The sequence below is a fragment of the Portunus trituberculatus genome, chromosome 18, assembly GCF_017591435.1.
Source record: "Portunus trituberculatus isolate SZX2019 chromosome 18, ASM1759143v1, whole genome shotgun sequence".
NCBI classification, from domain to species: Eukaryota; Metazoa; Arthropoda; class Malacostraca; order Decapoda; family Portunidae; genus Portunus; species Portunus trituberculatus.
Genome location: NC_059272.1, coordinates 17,450,986 through 17,466,955, shown reverse-complemented (window position 1 = coordinate 17,466,955; position 15,970 = coordinate 17,450,986). Strand labels below are relative to the sequence as shown.

General features: G+C 44.1%; 1 protein-coding gene across 4 annotated transcripts in view; it reads right to left on the bottom strand.

Annotated features, from left to right (window-relative positions):
- Nucleotides 1–15,970, bottom strand: part of LOC123505732 (glucocorticoid-induced transcript 1 protein-like) — a 45,810-nt gene that overhangs the window by 2,705 nt on the left and 27,135 nt on the right. For 2 of the 4 annotated variants that reach the window (XM_045257382.1, XM_045257384.1), the window contains 6 exons: nt 7,754–7,905; nt 5,045–5,262; nt 4,747–4,874; nt 4,440–4,585; nt 3,614–3,918; nt 534–3,358 (listed from right to left, as the gene is read on the bottom strand). In XM_045257382.1, the coding sequence (XP_045113317.1) occupies nt 2,986–3,358; nt 3,614–3,918; nt 4,440–4,585; nt 4,747–4,874; nt 5,045–5,262; nt 7,754–7,905 (1,322 nt within the window). In that variant the 3' untranslated portion in view covers nt 534–2,985. Of the gene's footprint in view, nt 1–533; nt 3,359–3,613; nt 3,919–4,439; nt 4,586–4,746; nt 4,875–5,044; nt 5,263–7,753; nt 7,906–15,970 lie in introns of those variants that run through there. The other 2 variants (XR_006675245.1, XM_045257383.1) reach the window with 2 other exon arrangements.

Genomic DNA, 15,970 nt, shown 5'->3' with positions numbered 1-15,970 from the left:
AGGAAAATGTAGACATATTGTATTCAATATATATATATATATATATATATATATATATATATATATATATATATATATATATATATATATATATATACATGCAAAGAGATGATGAATGTTAATATAACTTCAGCTGATATCTTGTTATAGGAACATGTGAAAAATTTGGTAGGGAAAAACAAATGCTGTGGGCCAATAGGAAGGTGACAGTGTGGTGACAAGTGACTGGTCAGCAAGGCTTAATGAATGGGTACACCCTTCCATAACTTATGAGCTACTGCAGTGTTCATGATGTGATGAATGATCAAGTATCACAATGGCATTGCTGCTGCCTTACTCTGTGGTAATAAATGGGATTCCAGTTAGAAAATATGTCTGGGAACTTTTTTTCACATCTTAAACAATCATACCTATTGAAACTTTTGGCATTTTCTTTTCTACCAGTCTGAAAAAAAGGAAAAAGATACACAACTATGACAAAGAAAAAATAATAAATTGATTTTGGGGACAGGCATGCAAGTGAAATAATGAAGTCTTTGGGGACAGTGTTATTTATGCTGTGAAAATACAGCTCTATTCTTTTTTTATTGAATTAATATTTGACATATGCATCCATCCTCAGAAATGCATATCTTGCATAACCAGACTTCCCTGTGATAACAACTTTTATCTTATTTTCTACTAATCTTTAGAGGTTCATGTTGATTGTATTCTTAAAGTTATGCAATAACTATTGTATTTAACAACACTAGGAAGCCAACATGATTGCTGGATGTCCTCACTACAACTTTTTTTCCAGTAAGTTAACCAGAAAAGGCTCACTGACTGTGGCTACAACATGATTTACAGTCAAAATAATTGAAAAATCTCATTTACTGTAACTACATGATTCATAGTCCACACTGTTAGACATGTCACTGGTAAACTAATACATAAGCAAGAAAACTCAGTCTGCTGAATTTTCCAGAGTTGGTCTTTTATGGCTGTATAATTCATATGATTAAATTGGTTGGTACAACTTGAGTAACCACTGTACAGAAGTATTCAGGGACACATTAACTTAGGAAAATGACATAGTTCCATTGTTAGAAATATGCACACAAAAGCAAACTATGGTGATGCAAGACTCCTTCTCTCCCTGAAGCAGCTGACCTTCACAACACAAACAGTATACTGTATTTTCTTTTCAGAGAACCTACAAACATTACCAACAAGAAGTAGTACATGTTATAGTAGGCCAAAATTTCTGTGGATCATTATGTAAACAAAAGACAAAATTGCATCTATTATATTTTGTACAGGTATGCACACTAAAAGGTATAACTAAACAACTTACTTCAATGAGCTTTTAATGAGAAGTGAGATTTGCCGAGGCACACCCGAGGTCCTTCAACAGGAGGCTGGTGTGGCAGGCACAGACCAGCAAACAACCACACACTGGAGTCTGGTTTCTTGCTTTTGTTTTCAGTTTTTGCCTAGTGTGCTGGGTACCACTGGTGCTGTTCCCACCCAGGCTACTGATGGCAAGTCTCTAGCAGCATCTTAGTCAGTCATGAGAGTAATCAATTTAGTTACACTGCATTTTCTTCACCAGTGTAAGGTATTCACTGAAGTTTATGATTATGCACCACTATCAAAAGTTTAACCCATGCCAAAAAGCACAAATAACACTGGCTTAGAATTCTTGTTCACTGTGACCTTTTGAGTTTGCAAAAATGGGTTTTGTGAAATAGAGGTACACATTTTGGATGCTCCAACCATTACTGACTTATATTTGCTGAATAATGCCACTCTCCACAGTAGCAAGACAGCAGTTGGCACACACAACCACCAGTATTCGAAGTCCATACCCACATCTTGTTAAATCCACAGATATCCGAGAAATCTATCACAGGTTTCCAGAAGGAACTTCTTATAGTGTAGATTGTGTTTATAATGCATGATCAGACTGGTTCCTCTGAGCAAGGTCCATTGTCAGACTGATTTCCTTGCAGTTTCTGATGGTTCATTATCAGGCTGTTTCCTCATTGCACAGATGAATAATTTCCAAGTTGCAGGTATAGTAATGCAGCTACTTTGAAGGTGTTGAAGTCCCTTCAAACATATGACTGGAGTGCCAATTTCAACAAGGATGAATGATGATTAAAATAAACATCCTAGAGTTGTAATGTGGCTGAGATGATCAATGAGGCCAATACAAAGATACGTAATATGCCAATCAAAATCCAAAAAACAGCATCTAAAAGCAGCTTCACACAAAATTACCACAACAAAAACTTATTTTTCTTTTTAAATATTAACCTCACATTTCCAAGTTATGGGATTAATTGACACAAAGATAATTATCACATCACTGACATCCTAAATCAAGGACAACAGATGCTATAAAAATCAATTCAACTTATCAAAATATAAAGCTCATTAGTCCTATCATAGAAATTTGATTACAACACTTCATAAATAGCTACATACATATTTGATTAATTGAAAGTGGTATTTACTGGGTGTAAAATAAATTTTTTTTTCCTTTCAAAACAGCAACTGATTCCCAAAATGTCTTAAGATGATCACAAAAGCTCCTGTTACACTAGTGTAAGTCAGAGTGTTTCCCTAGCTGGAGGGTCGTCTGGTCCCCACCGAGAGGACCAAAGTAAGTACATGAGCAGTTCCCTACAATGTGTCAGTTAGATCTACATTATAATGGCTACTTATCCATTAAATCCTGAGATGTAAGGGAGCTTATTCACTTCTAAGTGAACAATATGCAACATTGGGATATACGTACAAAATTGTCTTGGAAATGCGGAATCACATTGAAAGTTAATACATTGTGTACATTAATACATACCAAATAATACTCAGTAAGCATATTCATGAATCACTATAATGGCTATTAAGAACCACAATGTCTGAACCACTTTGAGGATAACTGTTAACTGCAAGATGACAAAAATAATTGTAAAATGTGCTAAAACATGGCCTTCGCTATTGATCTGCAGTGAGTTCAGGGGCTGGCCCTATGCTTGTGCTGGCAGGACCGGGCACCATTGTGGACACACCCACGTCACATGTCATTGTGTGGGATGGGGAGGTCTGGCAGGCCTCGGGCACATATTGCACCATCTCTGGGTCTGGACTCTCTCCCTCCAGACACACACTAGGACTACCAGCACAAACAGGACAATATACACTTACAGAATCAGTTTGATGCTGACATGGTTGGAGGGCAGTGGCTCCACACTCCTCTTCTGTTGCTATCCTCTCTGGTGCACAGAAGGCTGATCCCTGACTGGCCCGTAGAGTGAAAGCACCCGGGGGCCTGACAGCTGGCCACACTCCTGTCTTTGTTACCCCTGACCTGTAGGAGAACTTGTTACTATTCACTGCATATTCAAAGTAAGAATTTGCTACACATGCTTGTACTGTGTTGTATGGAAAAGTTCTCATCAACAACAAAAAAGAGGAATAGATAATATATTTATGTACTTAGAGAGAAAAAAATTGCACTTTAACTTCAAAAATATTTCTTTCTAAAACATTCTCTCTTCATAGAAAGACTGATATTAAGTAAATATGCATCCAAAAGGTGACTGAATTTGAGACAAAGCATTACCTGTCTTCATGATGCTTGAGAGCCACTCTCTCACAGCCATCTGGAGGCTCCCGTGCCAGGAACTTGTTAATGTGAGGGGAAGTAGCCAGTGTTTGTGTACTAGTTGGGCTTGGAGTAGAGGATGGCATGGCAGCATCCTGACTGTGTGGAGGGGAGGTGGGTGGGGATAGAGAGGGGGATGTGTGGTCAGAACTGGCAGCGGACACTGCTGACCCTCTGGCAGGTGTTTGAGTGTCGACGCTCCTTGTAAACCTCAGGTACTCAGCAATGGGTGCTCTGCGGCCGTCACGTGGGACTTCACTCCACTGAAAAGAGGTTCTGTTGGTGTTCTGAGAATAAATGCTATTTATGTAAATTAATCTTATTTTAAGAAAACAGCACTGTGAAACTTCCTTCAGACTCAGAAACTGCTTCAGGCAATTCATAAATTTTGGCTGCAATCTCCAGTATTAATAAAATTTTCTATCCCATGCAGTTTCTTCTAGTCTCTCTCTCTCTCTCTCTCTCTCTCTCTCTCTCTCTCTCACACACACACACACACACACACACACACACACACAAAGTAAATAAATAAATAATTTTAAAACATCATGAGGCAACAGCAATGCAAAAGAAACACAGTTGCCTTGAGCATCTTTCCCACATCACTGAAGAGCAAGCCTTAGTACGAAAAGAATGATGGTATAAATTATTCATTCAAGGAGCACATGATAATGAATAAAATGTACATCATAAATGAATAATGGTTGCATCTCCTTATTTAATGCAAAAATAAATAAGAGAAAACAAATGGAATGCATCAGATTCAACATGAAGCAAGACACACCACATCATCTAGGTCATCCCCAGGCATGTGGGGCGGTCGCAAAACGAGGCGTTCAATTTCTTGGTTAAGACCTTCCACTGAGCTGCGCAGTCGGGGAGGAAGCAGTGGCTTGGGCAGCTGTGGGATGGAGATGGCACGGGACCCACCTGAGGACAGAGTATCCTTCATCAAGCATGGCACTACCTTCCACTACAGCAAACAAAAAAGAATAACGTAATGCATGAAATCAATAATCCCATATTTAAGCTGGGAGCCCAAAAACATAACAGGGATGCAAATACAAGTAATTTGTCAATGTAAGTCTCACCATTTGCATGTTGGAGGGCATGGTGTCTCAGGTGAACTGGTGTTGGAGCAAGGACGGAGTGATCAGCATGTACGGGACTGTAGCGGAGACCACTACCACTTGTCCCTTCTTTGTTGGTTCGTTGAAGCCTGGAGGGAGACAGCAACACGTGTCACATTCATATCATGACCCTTCATCCAAGTAAAGCATCACAAAAAACAAAATTTTCAAGTCGTATTTCATGTATATTGTGAGCTATTTCATTTTGACTCATTCCCTACAACTATATGCAACATCTCTGGGCAACAAGGGAACTCACCGGTGCCGGATAAACTTGTCAATCTGTTCTCCTGAAGGAGAGGGTGCCTGGTGGCTGGTACCCCCCAGCCACGGAGAGGGAACCACAGACACTGATGGTCTTCTGCTGCTGTTGTTGCTGCTGTTGTTACTACTACTATTGCTACCACTCTGGTAAGGCTCTTCACTGAGGGCCCAGCTCAGTGCCCCGTAACAGCTTGAGGCCCACTCTTCTGGGGTCTGGAAACAGTACAAAGGTTAGGATGTATAGTGCATGTTACAATAGGTACATGATAGATAATGAGGCGATAGGAAGTTCCAAGTATGGGAAAGATTTAAGAGTCATAGTTAGCTTCGATCTCGGTACTAGGAAGCAATGTATTGAGGCCAGGAATAAGGCGAATAGAGTATTGGGATTCATTTTTAGAAGTGTTAAAAGCAGAAGTCCTGAAGTAATACTAAAATTATATATGGCATTGGTCAGGCCATATCTTGACTATGTGGTACAATTCTGGTCCCCATATTATAGGAAGGAGATAGCTCTGTTGGAGTCAGTGCAAAGGAGGATGACTAAAAAGATACAGGGAATGCAGGATATTCCCAACGAAACAAGACTGAAAAAAACTCAATCTGCATTCCTTAGAGAGACGTAGGTTAAGAGGAGACCTGATAGAAGTAGTATTTAAGTGATATAAGGGTTTCAACAAAGGGGACATGAATATAGTTCTTAGGATCAGTAGCAGGGACAGAACCAGATATAATGGGTTTAAACTTGAAAAATTCAGGTTTAGGGAAAGAAATGGGAAGAAACTGGTTTTTGAACAGAGTGGTTGATGAGTGGAACAGACTTGGTGGTCATGTAGTCCGGGCTGAGTCAATAGGGAGCTTTAAAAGAAAATTAGATAATTTCATGGATGGGGATGATAAATGGAATTAGGTAGCTTAAACACACAGGGACTGCCTCGTATAGGCCTGGCAGCCTCTTGCAGCTTCCCTCTTTTCTTATGTTCTTATGTTTCTGACACTGTGTGAAAATTACAACAAGCAACTTCAAGCAAATGAGATGGTCTACTTTGGAAATCTTAGTATTCTGTCACTGTGACAAATTTTTTTTTTCTAAAGTAAGAGGAAAAAGCTGGCCAAAGGCAACATTTAAAAAAAAAAAAAAAAAAAAAAAAAAAAAAAAAAAAAATACAATACACTTTAGGTAATCCTAGAATGAACCAGTGACTCATTTGAGTTGGCTGGTAGCACATAGCTATAAACTTATGATAACAAAAAATAAGTCCCACTAAATTGCTCACTGCTTTTCTTAGTACTGGTTGGTTGTTCCAGCCCTGTCATCTCTATATTACTACAAGATGAAATGCATTTGTTTAAGGTGTACAAATTAATTTTGCTTTAATAATTACTGTGCAATGTAAGATGAAACAGACATATACATTAACCTAAAACAATATCAAAATTAACAAATTCAGTCAGTTAATCAATACACCAAACTCCTCATCCTCCTTATTCCTTCATTCTATTCAACTCTGACCTATCTGTGTCTATTTTTGAAGCTCTGCTCCATTCAGGATCCACGCACCTCTGGAAGGTCAAAAAATGAAAAAATGTGGTGGCAGATTTTACTTGCACACAAATCTTTGCATCATGATCTCATTCCTTGCTCACACATTCCTCTATTTTGTTTTCACTGATGACTGGAGAGCTCCCTTTCTATGCAGCTACTCTATTTCTAGGCTGGGTTTCAGTATATTACTCTTTAATTCATCCTTCATTCCAAACTGAACACTACTATTTGGTACTGTTATCACTATTTGGATGCAACCTTATCAATATCAGTATTTGTTTCCTTTTCAATAGATTACTTGCTGCAACACACATCACACAAGCAGGGGCAGTGTTGCATGGATCAATTTTGATCTATGTGCACATTCATATTGAATAATTATTTAAAACACAGCTTATCTGCCAGTCCTGTGTTGTATGTCCTATTACTACTAAACAACACTTCTCTTAATCATCATCAACTGCTTAAACTTATGTTTTATTGACGATTGCAGTCATTCCTTATAAGTGGCCACTATAGCCTTGGAAACTCAGAATTAACTTTTCATTCTCTTATGAACAAAGAGCATTCTTGACAGTGAAAGAGTCAATGGCATGGAGACAGTTATTCCACACAGCAGTAAAGCATCAGTTATCAACACTCTGGGTCATGTTGTCAATCAGCTGTTGTGTTTAGTGAAATAGTCCAGGTGTTTCCAAGGTGTGAGTGAGTAACACTGCTGGTGCGGCGGTGCGTCCTCTCCCAAAGGTGCGGTCAACACAAGGCTGCTAAAAAAAAAAAAAAAAAAAAAAAAAAAACAAATAAAAAAAAATTCTGTTGCTTCAACTTTAGTTACTTTTGTTGGAGGTGGGTGTAAAAAAAAAAATTCTATAACCTTTTCCATGATAAAGAATATGGAACACTTGACGAACAGACAGACAGCACATACGTGAAATTGCTGAACGAAGAGCAGCCAAATTGAAACACACACACACACACACACACACACACACACACACACACACACACACACACACACACACACACACACACACATTAACAAGAACGTAAAAAAAATTAATTATGGAACAGGAAGCAGGATCCAAGTGACGGGCGAGCGCATAAGGCTTCCTCGGCATGCAAAGAAGGGTTGTCACAGCGCCTCCTCACACCACCCACCTGAGAGGCCTTGTCTACATGAAGCAGCTGTGTGAAGGGTTGGTCGTCCTTGGGCCACTGTCCCTTGAGGTAGATGGTGTCCAATGATGCCGTGCGTCGCATCAGCGCGCTCCCCTCGCCAGCCTGGCTTCCGCGGCCTGTCCGCGCCCGACCTGAAACAACGCCACTCGTCAGTACACGTCCACGCCTCTGACAATCCTGTTAGTAGTAGTAGTAGTAGTAGTAGTAGTAGTAGTAGTAGTAGTAGTAGTAGTAGTAGTAGTAGTAGTATAGTCATGGCGGCGGCACTGTGCCATGTGGGAGCACTGCTACAAGAAGGACGGTTAGAATGTTCTGATTTTCAAATAATCTAGTTTAAACGTTGAAATGGAACTTATTTATATTGTAGGGAAACATTTCCTTTCTTGTACTAATGTTTGAATTGGGATGGCATGAACGAGGCGAGGGAAAATACAATAAAAAAAAATAACACAGGCGTGCAGTCGCGGTCGCATTGTGGCGTCCTTCCTAACATGGCAGGACCGTCTGGCTTCACGGCGCCCTTTGCATATCACGCTTGTGTCGCTTCCTTATATATAAATCAGCCTTGAGATAAGCTGCTCCGCCTTCAACTAAAGGATTAACACCAATGAAAACACACACACACACACACACACACACACACACACACACACACACACACACACACACAGTTACTCACGTGATTCTAAAAAAGCTGTGGACTCTCTCTCTCTCTCTCTCTCTCGACACACACACACACACACACACACACACACAGTACGGACGAGAGCTGACCAGTGCGTTCCCTAAATCACCAACGGGGCACGAGTCGCCGATGAAAAAGATGAGTCAATGAATCTCGGGAGCCAGTACGCGTCAGCTGGGGGCGCATGTGTGGTGCAAGACACAGAGGACGCCCCCGCCCGCACCCCGCAGCCCGCCCGCCACCCTCCCTCCAGGCTGCGCGGCGCCCACCACAACTTTCCATTACTCAACTGTCACATTGAGGGCTAAGAATATCTCCTCCACTCTAGCCGAAGCTTTATTTATAGCGTGTGAATGAGGTGGAGGTGATGGTGGTTGTGGTAGTGGTGGTGGCCAAGGCGGGTCCTGCTGGCTGGATGCGGGATGTGGATGGGAAAGGGAAGGAGGCATCCGCACCACACGTTCGTTCCTTTCTATCCAGTGATAGAAGGGAGAATAAGGAGACTGGGGAGAAGAGGCACACACACTTAGGAGTAACTTCATCATAGAAAAACGTTGTTGCTATTATAGTATTGGTGGTTGTGGTGGTGGTGGTGGTGGTGTGCCATTCACCTTCCAGAGTGTAAAATATCTGTATGAGGGGAGACACGCAGGGACACGCACGTTAAGCATACAACAATAAATACAGCACATAAGTAAACGCAGGCAGACCAAACCCCCGCCTAGCACAAGAAGGGTATCCACATCTATCTGTCGCGATGACACTTCAACACTCAAAAAGGAAGCGAGAGGCGGGCAGCGACACTCACACATACACACACATACATACTTTCTGAACCACCAACACAACTCACACCAGGCGATGCGAGGGCGAGAGAGAGAGAGAGGGGGAGGAAAGGAGAGGGGGAGAGGCAGGCAGGGTGGGAGAGGGAGAGGGAGAGGGAGATGGAGAGAAAGAGAGAGGACAGATGGCTACCTTGCGAGATATATAATGGCAGAGTAATGTAAAATGGAGACACGACGAAGGTGCAGAGGCGCGAGGTGGAGGAAGGAGCGGAGGGTGGAGCGACTAGCAGGAAGAAGGATGTGGACGAAACCAAGGAGCTGGAGGGGAGGGAAGGATAAGAAGTAGGAGACAAGAAAAGACCTGAGGAAGAAAACAAGGAAAGAGAGAGAGAGAGAGAGAGAGAGAGAGAGAGAGAGAGAGAGAGAGAGAGAGAGAGAGAGAGAGAGAGAGAGAGAGAGAGAGGAGAGGAAAGGAAGAGAGAGAGGCGCGAGAGAGGAGGAGGAGGAGGAGGAGGAGGAGGAGGAGGAGGAGGAGGAGGAGATGCTGAGGAGAAACGGAGGGTGGAACGGACAATAAAGGGAAGAGGAGGAAAGAGAAAACGAGAGGAGAGAGAGAGAGAGAGAGAGAGAGAGAGAGAGAGAGAGAGAGAGAGAGAGAGAGAGAGAGAGAGAGAGAGAGAGAGAGAGAGAGAGAATGTGGATGAAAAGTAAGGAGGTGAAACGAGACAGGAGATACAGATTATGAGAGGGAGATAACAGATTCTGGAGGGAGAGGAGGAGGAGAGGAGAGAGAGAGAGAGAGAGAGAGAGAGAGAGAGAGAGAGAGAGAGAGAGAGAGAGAGAGAGAGAGAGAGAGAGAGAGAGAGAGAGAGAGAGAGAGAGAGAGAGAGAGAGAGAGAGAGAGAGAGAGAGAGAGAGAGAGAGAGAGAGAGAGAGAGAGAGAGAGAGAGAGAGAGAGAGAGGAGAGAGAGAGAGAGAGAGAGAGAGAGAGAGAGAGAGAGAGAGAGGAGAGAGAGGAGGAGGGTGAGACAATTAGCAAGGTGAACAGAAAAACCAAGATAACAAACGCATGCATTCCTAAGGGGAGCAAAGGTGAGGGAGAGAGAGAGAGGGAAGAAGAGATTATTCCACCCCACCCTCCCACCCAACATCTCCCCTCCCTTTACCCCAACCAACCTACGTTTACCACACCTACCCCCTTTCCTTTACCATGTCTACCACGCCATCCCTCTCCCACGGCCACCATACCTGTCACCCCCACGCCCTGCCAACCCAGCGCACCTGTCCTTCTCCCACGCCCACCACGCCTGGCTGCTTCCCACCACACGCGCCACATGACCCACGAGGCTGTAAAATTCAATGGAACTTAACTTGAAGGGGACCAGTGGATCCTGACGAGGTACCAAGAGAGACTGCGCTAACTGACTCCCGGAGCTTCAAACTACAGTAGGTGGAGGAGGAGGATGCGGAGATTGAGTTCGTTGAGTTTGGAAAGTAGTAAAAATCATGAATTAACACTTCTCATTTTGGTCTTTAGTCGATCTTCAGCCACGAGCGTTATTTAAAAGGACGCCACACAAAAATTCACTTGCCCCGCACACGAACTTTTCCCACAAACCACTGAACACGGAACGAGGGGATGTAGTACCCAGTGAATTATGGAAGGCGAGGCAGTAAGTTGACCGCTGACCGCTGCCAACTGTGCTACGGAGAGGCGATGGATTCAATATCGGACCAGAGCGAAACGGATGTAAAAGGAAAAAAAAAATGTTAGGTGTGAATACGAATACTGGAAGAATTAGATAACAGTCCTGGAATATAGAGATAACAATACGGAAAAATATAGATAAAAGTATTTGAAAAAAAATCCTGGGCTCCAATTAACAACATAAGAAAATAAGGGTAGCTGCAACACGATATATCAGACTTTTACACGTGAACAGTCCATGACATACACAACCAATACTATTAACCCTTTGAGTACCATGACGCATTTCCATATTCATTCTGGTTACTATTTCGTGATTTTATACAGCTTCAGAAACGTATGTGGGGAATTAAAATAGTGAAGACTGTGGCCATTAATCTTCTGACCTCCATAGATCCTTCCTGATGTCAATAAAATGGTCTAATCATACATAAATCTCAAGGTAAAAGTGTGTCCCAGTATTGTAGGAGTTAAAAACGGCAGAGACAGTTAGCCCTTTAACTATATCCTAACCACGTCCAAGCCACAGCATTTGACTCCCCGGCGTGTGAGAGGCAAGGGAGGAAGGGAGGGGAGGAAAGCTAGGCGCATAACCCCCCCCTCCCGGCACACTCACTACTACACCGGTAACAGGTGCCCCGCGCTCACCTGTCCGCTGAGCTACGATTGCATCACCTGGCGGGAAGCGCGCATAAAAATGAGGCCGTTAAGTCACTTCCTCATTAAAGGGGTTGGACAAAAGCTGACAGAGAGGTGCACAGATTTCATTGCCACCATCACCACCACCACCACCACCACCACCAACACCGCCACCACCGCCGCCGCCGCTGCCACCACCACCACCACTACCACCACCTCCACAATACTGCTGTTGTTGCTGGTAAGTCATTAAGTGAATGACACGATTCAATGCACGGAAAGTGCCTCGTTATCTTATAAACATATGTAATTTTCGTATATATGTTTTCATTTGTTGAGGAGATGCACCAATAGTAGAAAAAATGAGAGAGAGAGAGAGAGAGAGAGAGAGAGAGAGAGAGAGAGAGAGAGAGAGAGAGAGAGAGAGAGAGAGAGAGAGAGAGAGAATGTCAATCACAAAATGTCAAAGAAAGTCGAGAGAAAAAAAAAATTGCCAATCTTGTTCCAGAAATAAACAAGTAATCCTGTACCTATCTGTTTACTCAGTCCAATAACAGAAAGAAAAATAAATGACTCCAAGAGAATACAAATCAAAATGAGAAACAAAGCACTAGTATCTTCCATAGCCAGGCAATCACAGCTGGCGGAACTCCCCACCCCCACACCGCCAATCTGCAAACTAACGCTAATGAATAAACCCGCAACTATTTATTTTTCCAGCGTATAATTCCCGGCCGGTGTCATTAATCTGAATTAGGTGACTGGCAGGAACGTGGCCACTCATCCCTGAGCCTGCGAGTCAGAGTTCACCATCCACAATAACCTAACCTAACACAACACAAAACAACCTTACTTAGCCTTATCCTAACCTTACACAACTTAATCTGATGTAACCTAACCTAACCTAACCTTACTTAGCCTTACCTTGGCCTTACACAATCTCTTTTCACGTAACCTAACCCAACCTAAGCTTATCTAACAACACAACTTTACTTAGCATTACCCTAACGTTGCAAACTTAATCTGATGTAACCTAACCAAGCCTAACCTAACCCAGCTTAATTAATCTAAACCTGACCCTAACTTCATCTGATGTAGCTTAACTAAACTCTAACCCAGCTTTAATCTAACCTAACCTTGCCTTCATCTGATGTAACCTAACAAACTTAACGTTATAATTTCCTAATCCAACCAAACCTAACCTATCCTATATCAACCTCACCTAACTCAGCCTTGCCTTTACTTAACCCAACCCTAACCTGATCTGAGGTATCTCAAAATCTACTGAAACCTAACCTAATTAAACCTAACCTGATCCAAGGGTAAAATAACCTTACCTTAAGCTTATTTTAATCTTCAGCTTTATTTACCCTTAACTGTATTTACCTAAGTTTGCATATACATTGTAAACTAAACACAACACTAACTTAACCTAACTAACTAACAAGCCTTCACCCAAACGTAACTTATCACGACCCAACCTTACCTAACCTTGTCTATAAATTGTGGACAGGTAGTAGGTAGCGGCCAACACACACACACACACACACACACACACACACACACACACACACACACACACACACACACACACACACACACACACACACACACACACACACACACACCTGAGCCTCATTTACACCTGAACGCTCCACCCTCACCTGTCTGATCACGTGTGTCAGCCAAATTACAGGGTGTGTTAAAGTAAAGTGTATTTTCACTGTGAGCTGTATTTTGTAACCTGTGTTTTGCAATAGGCTTCTTTCTGTCAGTCTGTCTAACTATTTCTCCATCTGTCTGCTTATCTATATTTCCATCTGTCTATCTATCTTTTTATTTATCCCTTCATCTATCTATGCACATATGACGACCAATATACTACACACACACACACACACACACACACACACACACACACAACGTAGTTCACTCCTCCCTCAAATATCCTAATCATCAAAATAAAGATGACCAATACTTAAACTTTGGCTTTCTATAAACATACACACGCTATGAGAAACACACAAGAAAATAGAAGAGAAAACTATATACCTCTCTCTCTCTCTCTCTCTAAAGCGCACAGTGTGGTCATCTTGAAGGTTGTCCTCGAGTGCATGTGTTCGTGGGCGCATGGACACACACACACACACACACACACACACACACACACACACACACACACACACACACACACACGTACACACACTACCTACGTTCACGTGCTTCCCACACAGCCCAGCAAGGCGAGAGAGGGAGCGTGCATACGGCAAGGGGCGGGGACAAGCATGGGAAGGGTGGAGAGAGAAGCAGAGAGGAGGGATGGACGACAGGGGAGGGTGGGGAACTGGCGAAGAGGGAAGCCAAGCCAGGGTGAGAGAGAGAGAGAGAGAGAGAGAGAGAGAGAGAGAGAGAGAGAGAGAGAGAGAGAGAGAGAGAGAGAGAGAATATATATAGTGGATGAAGAGGAGGGAGTCGAAGAGAGGAAAGAAGGAGGGGGAGGAGAAAGAGAGAAAAGAGAGAAACAGAGAAGCAAGAGAGAGAGAGAGAGAGAGAGAGAGAGAGAGAGAGAGAGAGAGAGAGAGAGAGAGAGAGAGAGAGAGAGAGAGAGAGAGATGGAAGTTATCCTAAAGGCTTTATCCTCTTCCTCTTCCGCGTCTGTCTATGTCTCCTCGTCCTCCTCTGAGCCGCAGCCCCCGAACTCCACCACCACCACAACAGCAAACAACATCACCACCACCACCATGACTTCATAACACCCTCTCCGCATTTCTGCTGTACTGTACCCCGCCCGTGTCATTCACCACCACCACCACCACCATGTTCATGATGGCCTTCCAACTCCCATCCACCTCTACCACTGTGCATGACATCTCCTCCTCCAGCACCACCACCGCCATCCTTATCACAAGTGTCTTCTTCACCACTATCACCATCACAATTACCACACCGCCACCACCACCACCACCACCGCCACGATCCTTCTCCCAGTGTAGTAAGCGACCACTGCGCATGCGTGTCGTAAGAGAGAGAGAGAGAGAGAGAGAGAGAGAGAGAGAGAGAGAGAGAGAGAGAGAGAGAGAGAGAGAGCGCCTTGCAGAAACCAGACTGATTCTATCCACTAGGGGCGCGGCGCTCCCCTTCTCTCTTCGCCGCCCGCCTTCCCCCCTTCCGTCCCCCTAAAAGGCTTCGTACTCCCTGACCTCGCTTCAGCCCTCAGACCTCCCGCTCCACCAGCACAAACTCCGCCCACACCCACCTTCAGCCTCCCGCCCACCCTCCTGCCGCGCCCCCAGCAGGAGCCAAACACCGCCACCACCACCACCGCCGCCGCCGCCTCCGCCTCCTCTGTGTGGCAGGACATGCGCCTTGCCACTCTTCCGGAAGGGTGGCGGTGGTGGAGGTGGCGGTGGAGGTGGTGTCACTCAGGGAATGGGTCGTACTAAGAGGAATGCACAGTGAGGGGATGGTGGTGTAGTAGTAGTAGTAGTAGTAGTAGTAGTAGTAGTAGTAGTAGTAGTAGTAGTAGTAGTAGTAGTTGGGAACTTTATTTTTATTACCTTTGGGTTCTTGCAGGAGGAGGAGGAGGAGGAGGAGGAGGAGGAGGAGGAGGAGGAGGAGGAGGAGGAGGAGGAGGAGGAGGAGGAGGTGTGTGTGTGTGTGTGTGTGTGTGTGTGTGTGTGTGTGTGTGTGTGTGTGTGTGTGTGTGTGTGTGTGTGTGTGTGTGTGTGAGTGGTGGGGGTGAAGGGGGCAAGAATGAGGACATGCAAGCAGTCAATAGCAAAGATTACCGCGTATCACTCACTCGTTTGAACTCTCACACACTCCACACTGCTGCCCACTCCACTCTACTCCTTCCCCAGACTCACTCCCACTCACTAGACTAAGCGACTCACCCACCACCACCACCGCCGTTCCACCCACCCACTCACCCACCCACACATGTCGGAAATAAGCGGGGTGGATTAAATCATTTTAATCTTAATTCAATGAACGCCACACACTTCACCTCTCACAGTCATTTATTTTTGGCAAAGGCTTCAGTTAAATATGAAACAACACACACACACACACACACACACACACACACACACACACACAAACACACACACAAACACACAAGCAAGCAATGGCCAACACCTGTAATCGAGCCACTGCAGGTGTATATTATTCCCAGGTAAGCTCTGTTTCACCTGATGGGAAGGGAAAGGAGGAGGAGGAGGAGGAGGAGGAGGAGGAGGAGGAGGAGGAGGAGGAGGAGGAGGAGGAGGAGGAGGAGGGAGGGAGGCAAGGTGGACCACAATCTCTTCCTCTACCACAGTACCACTTTCCATGCTTGAGTGTGGAGGAGGAGGAGGAGGAGGAGGAGGAGGAGGAGGAGG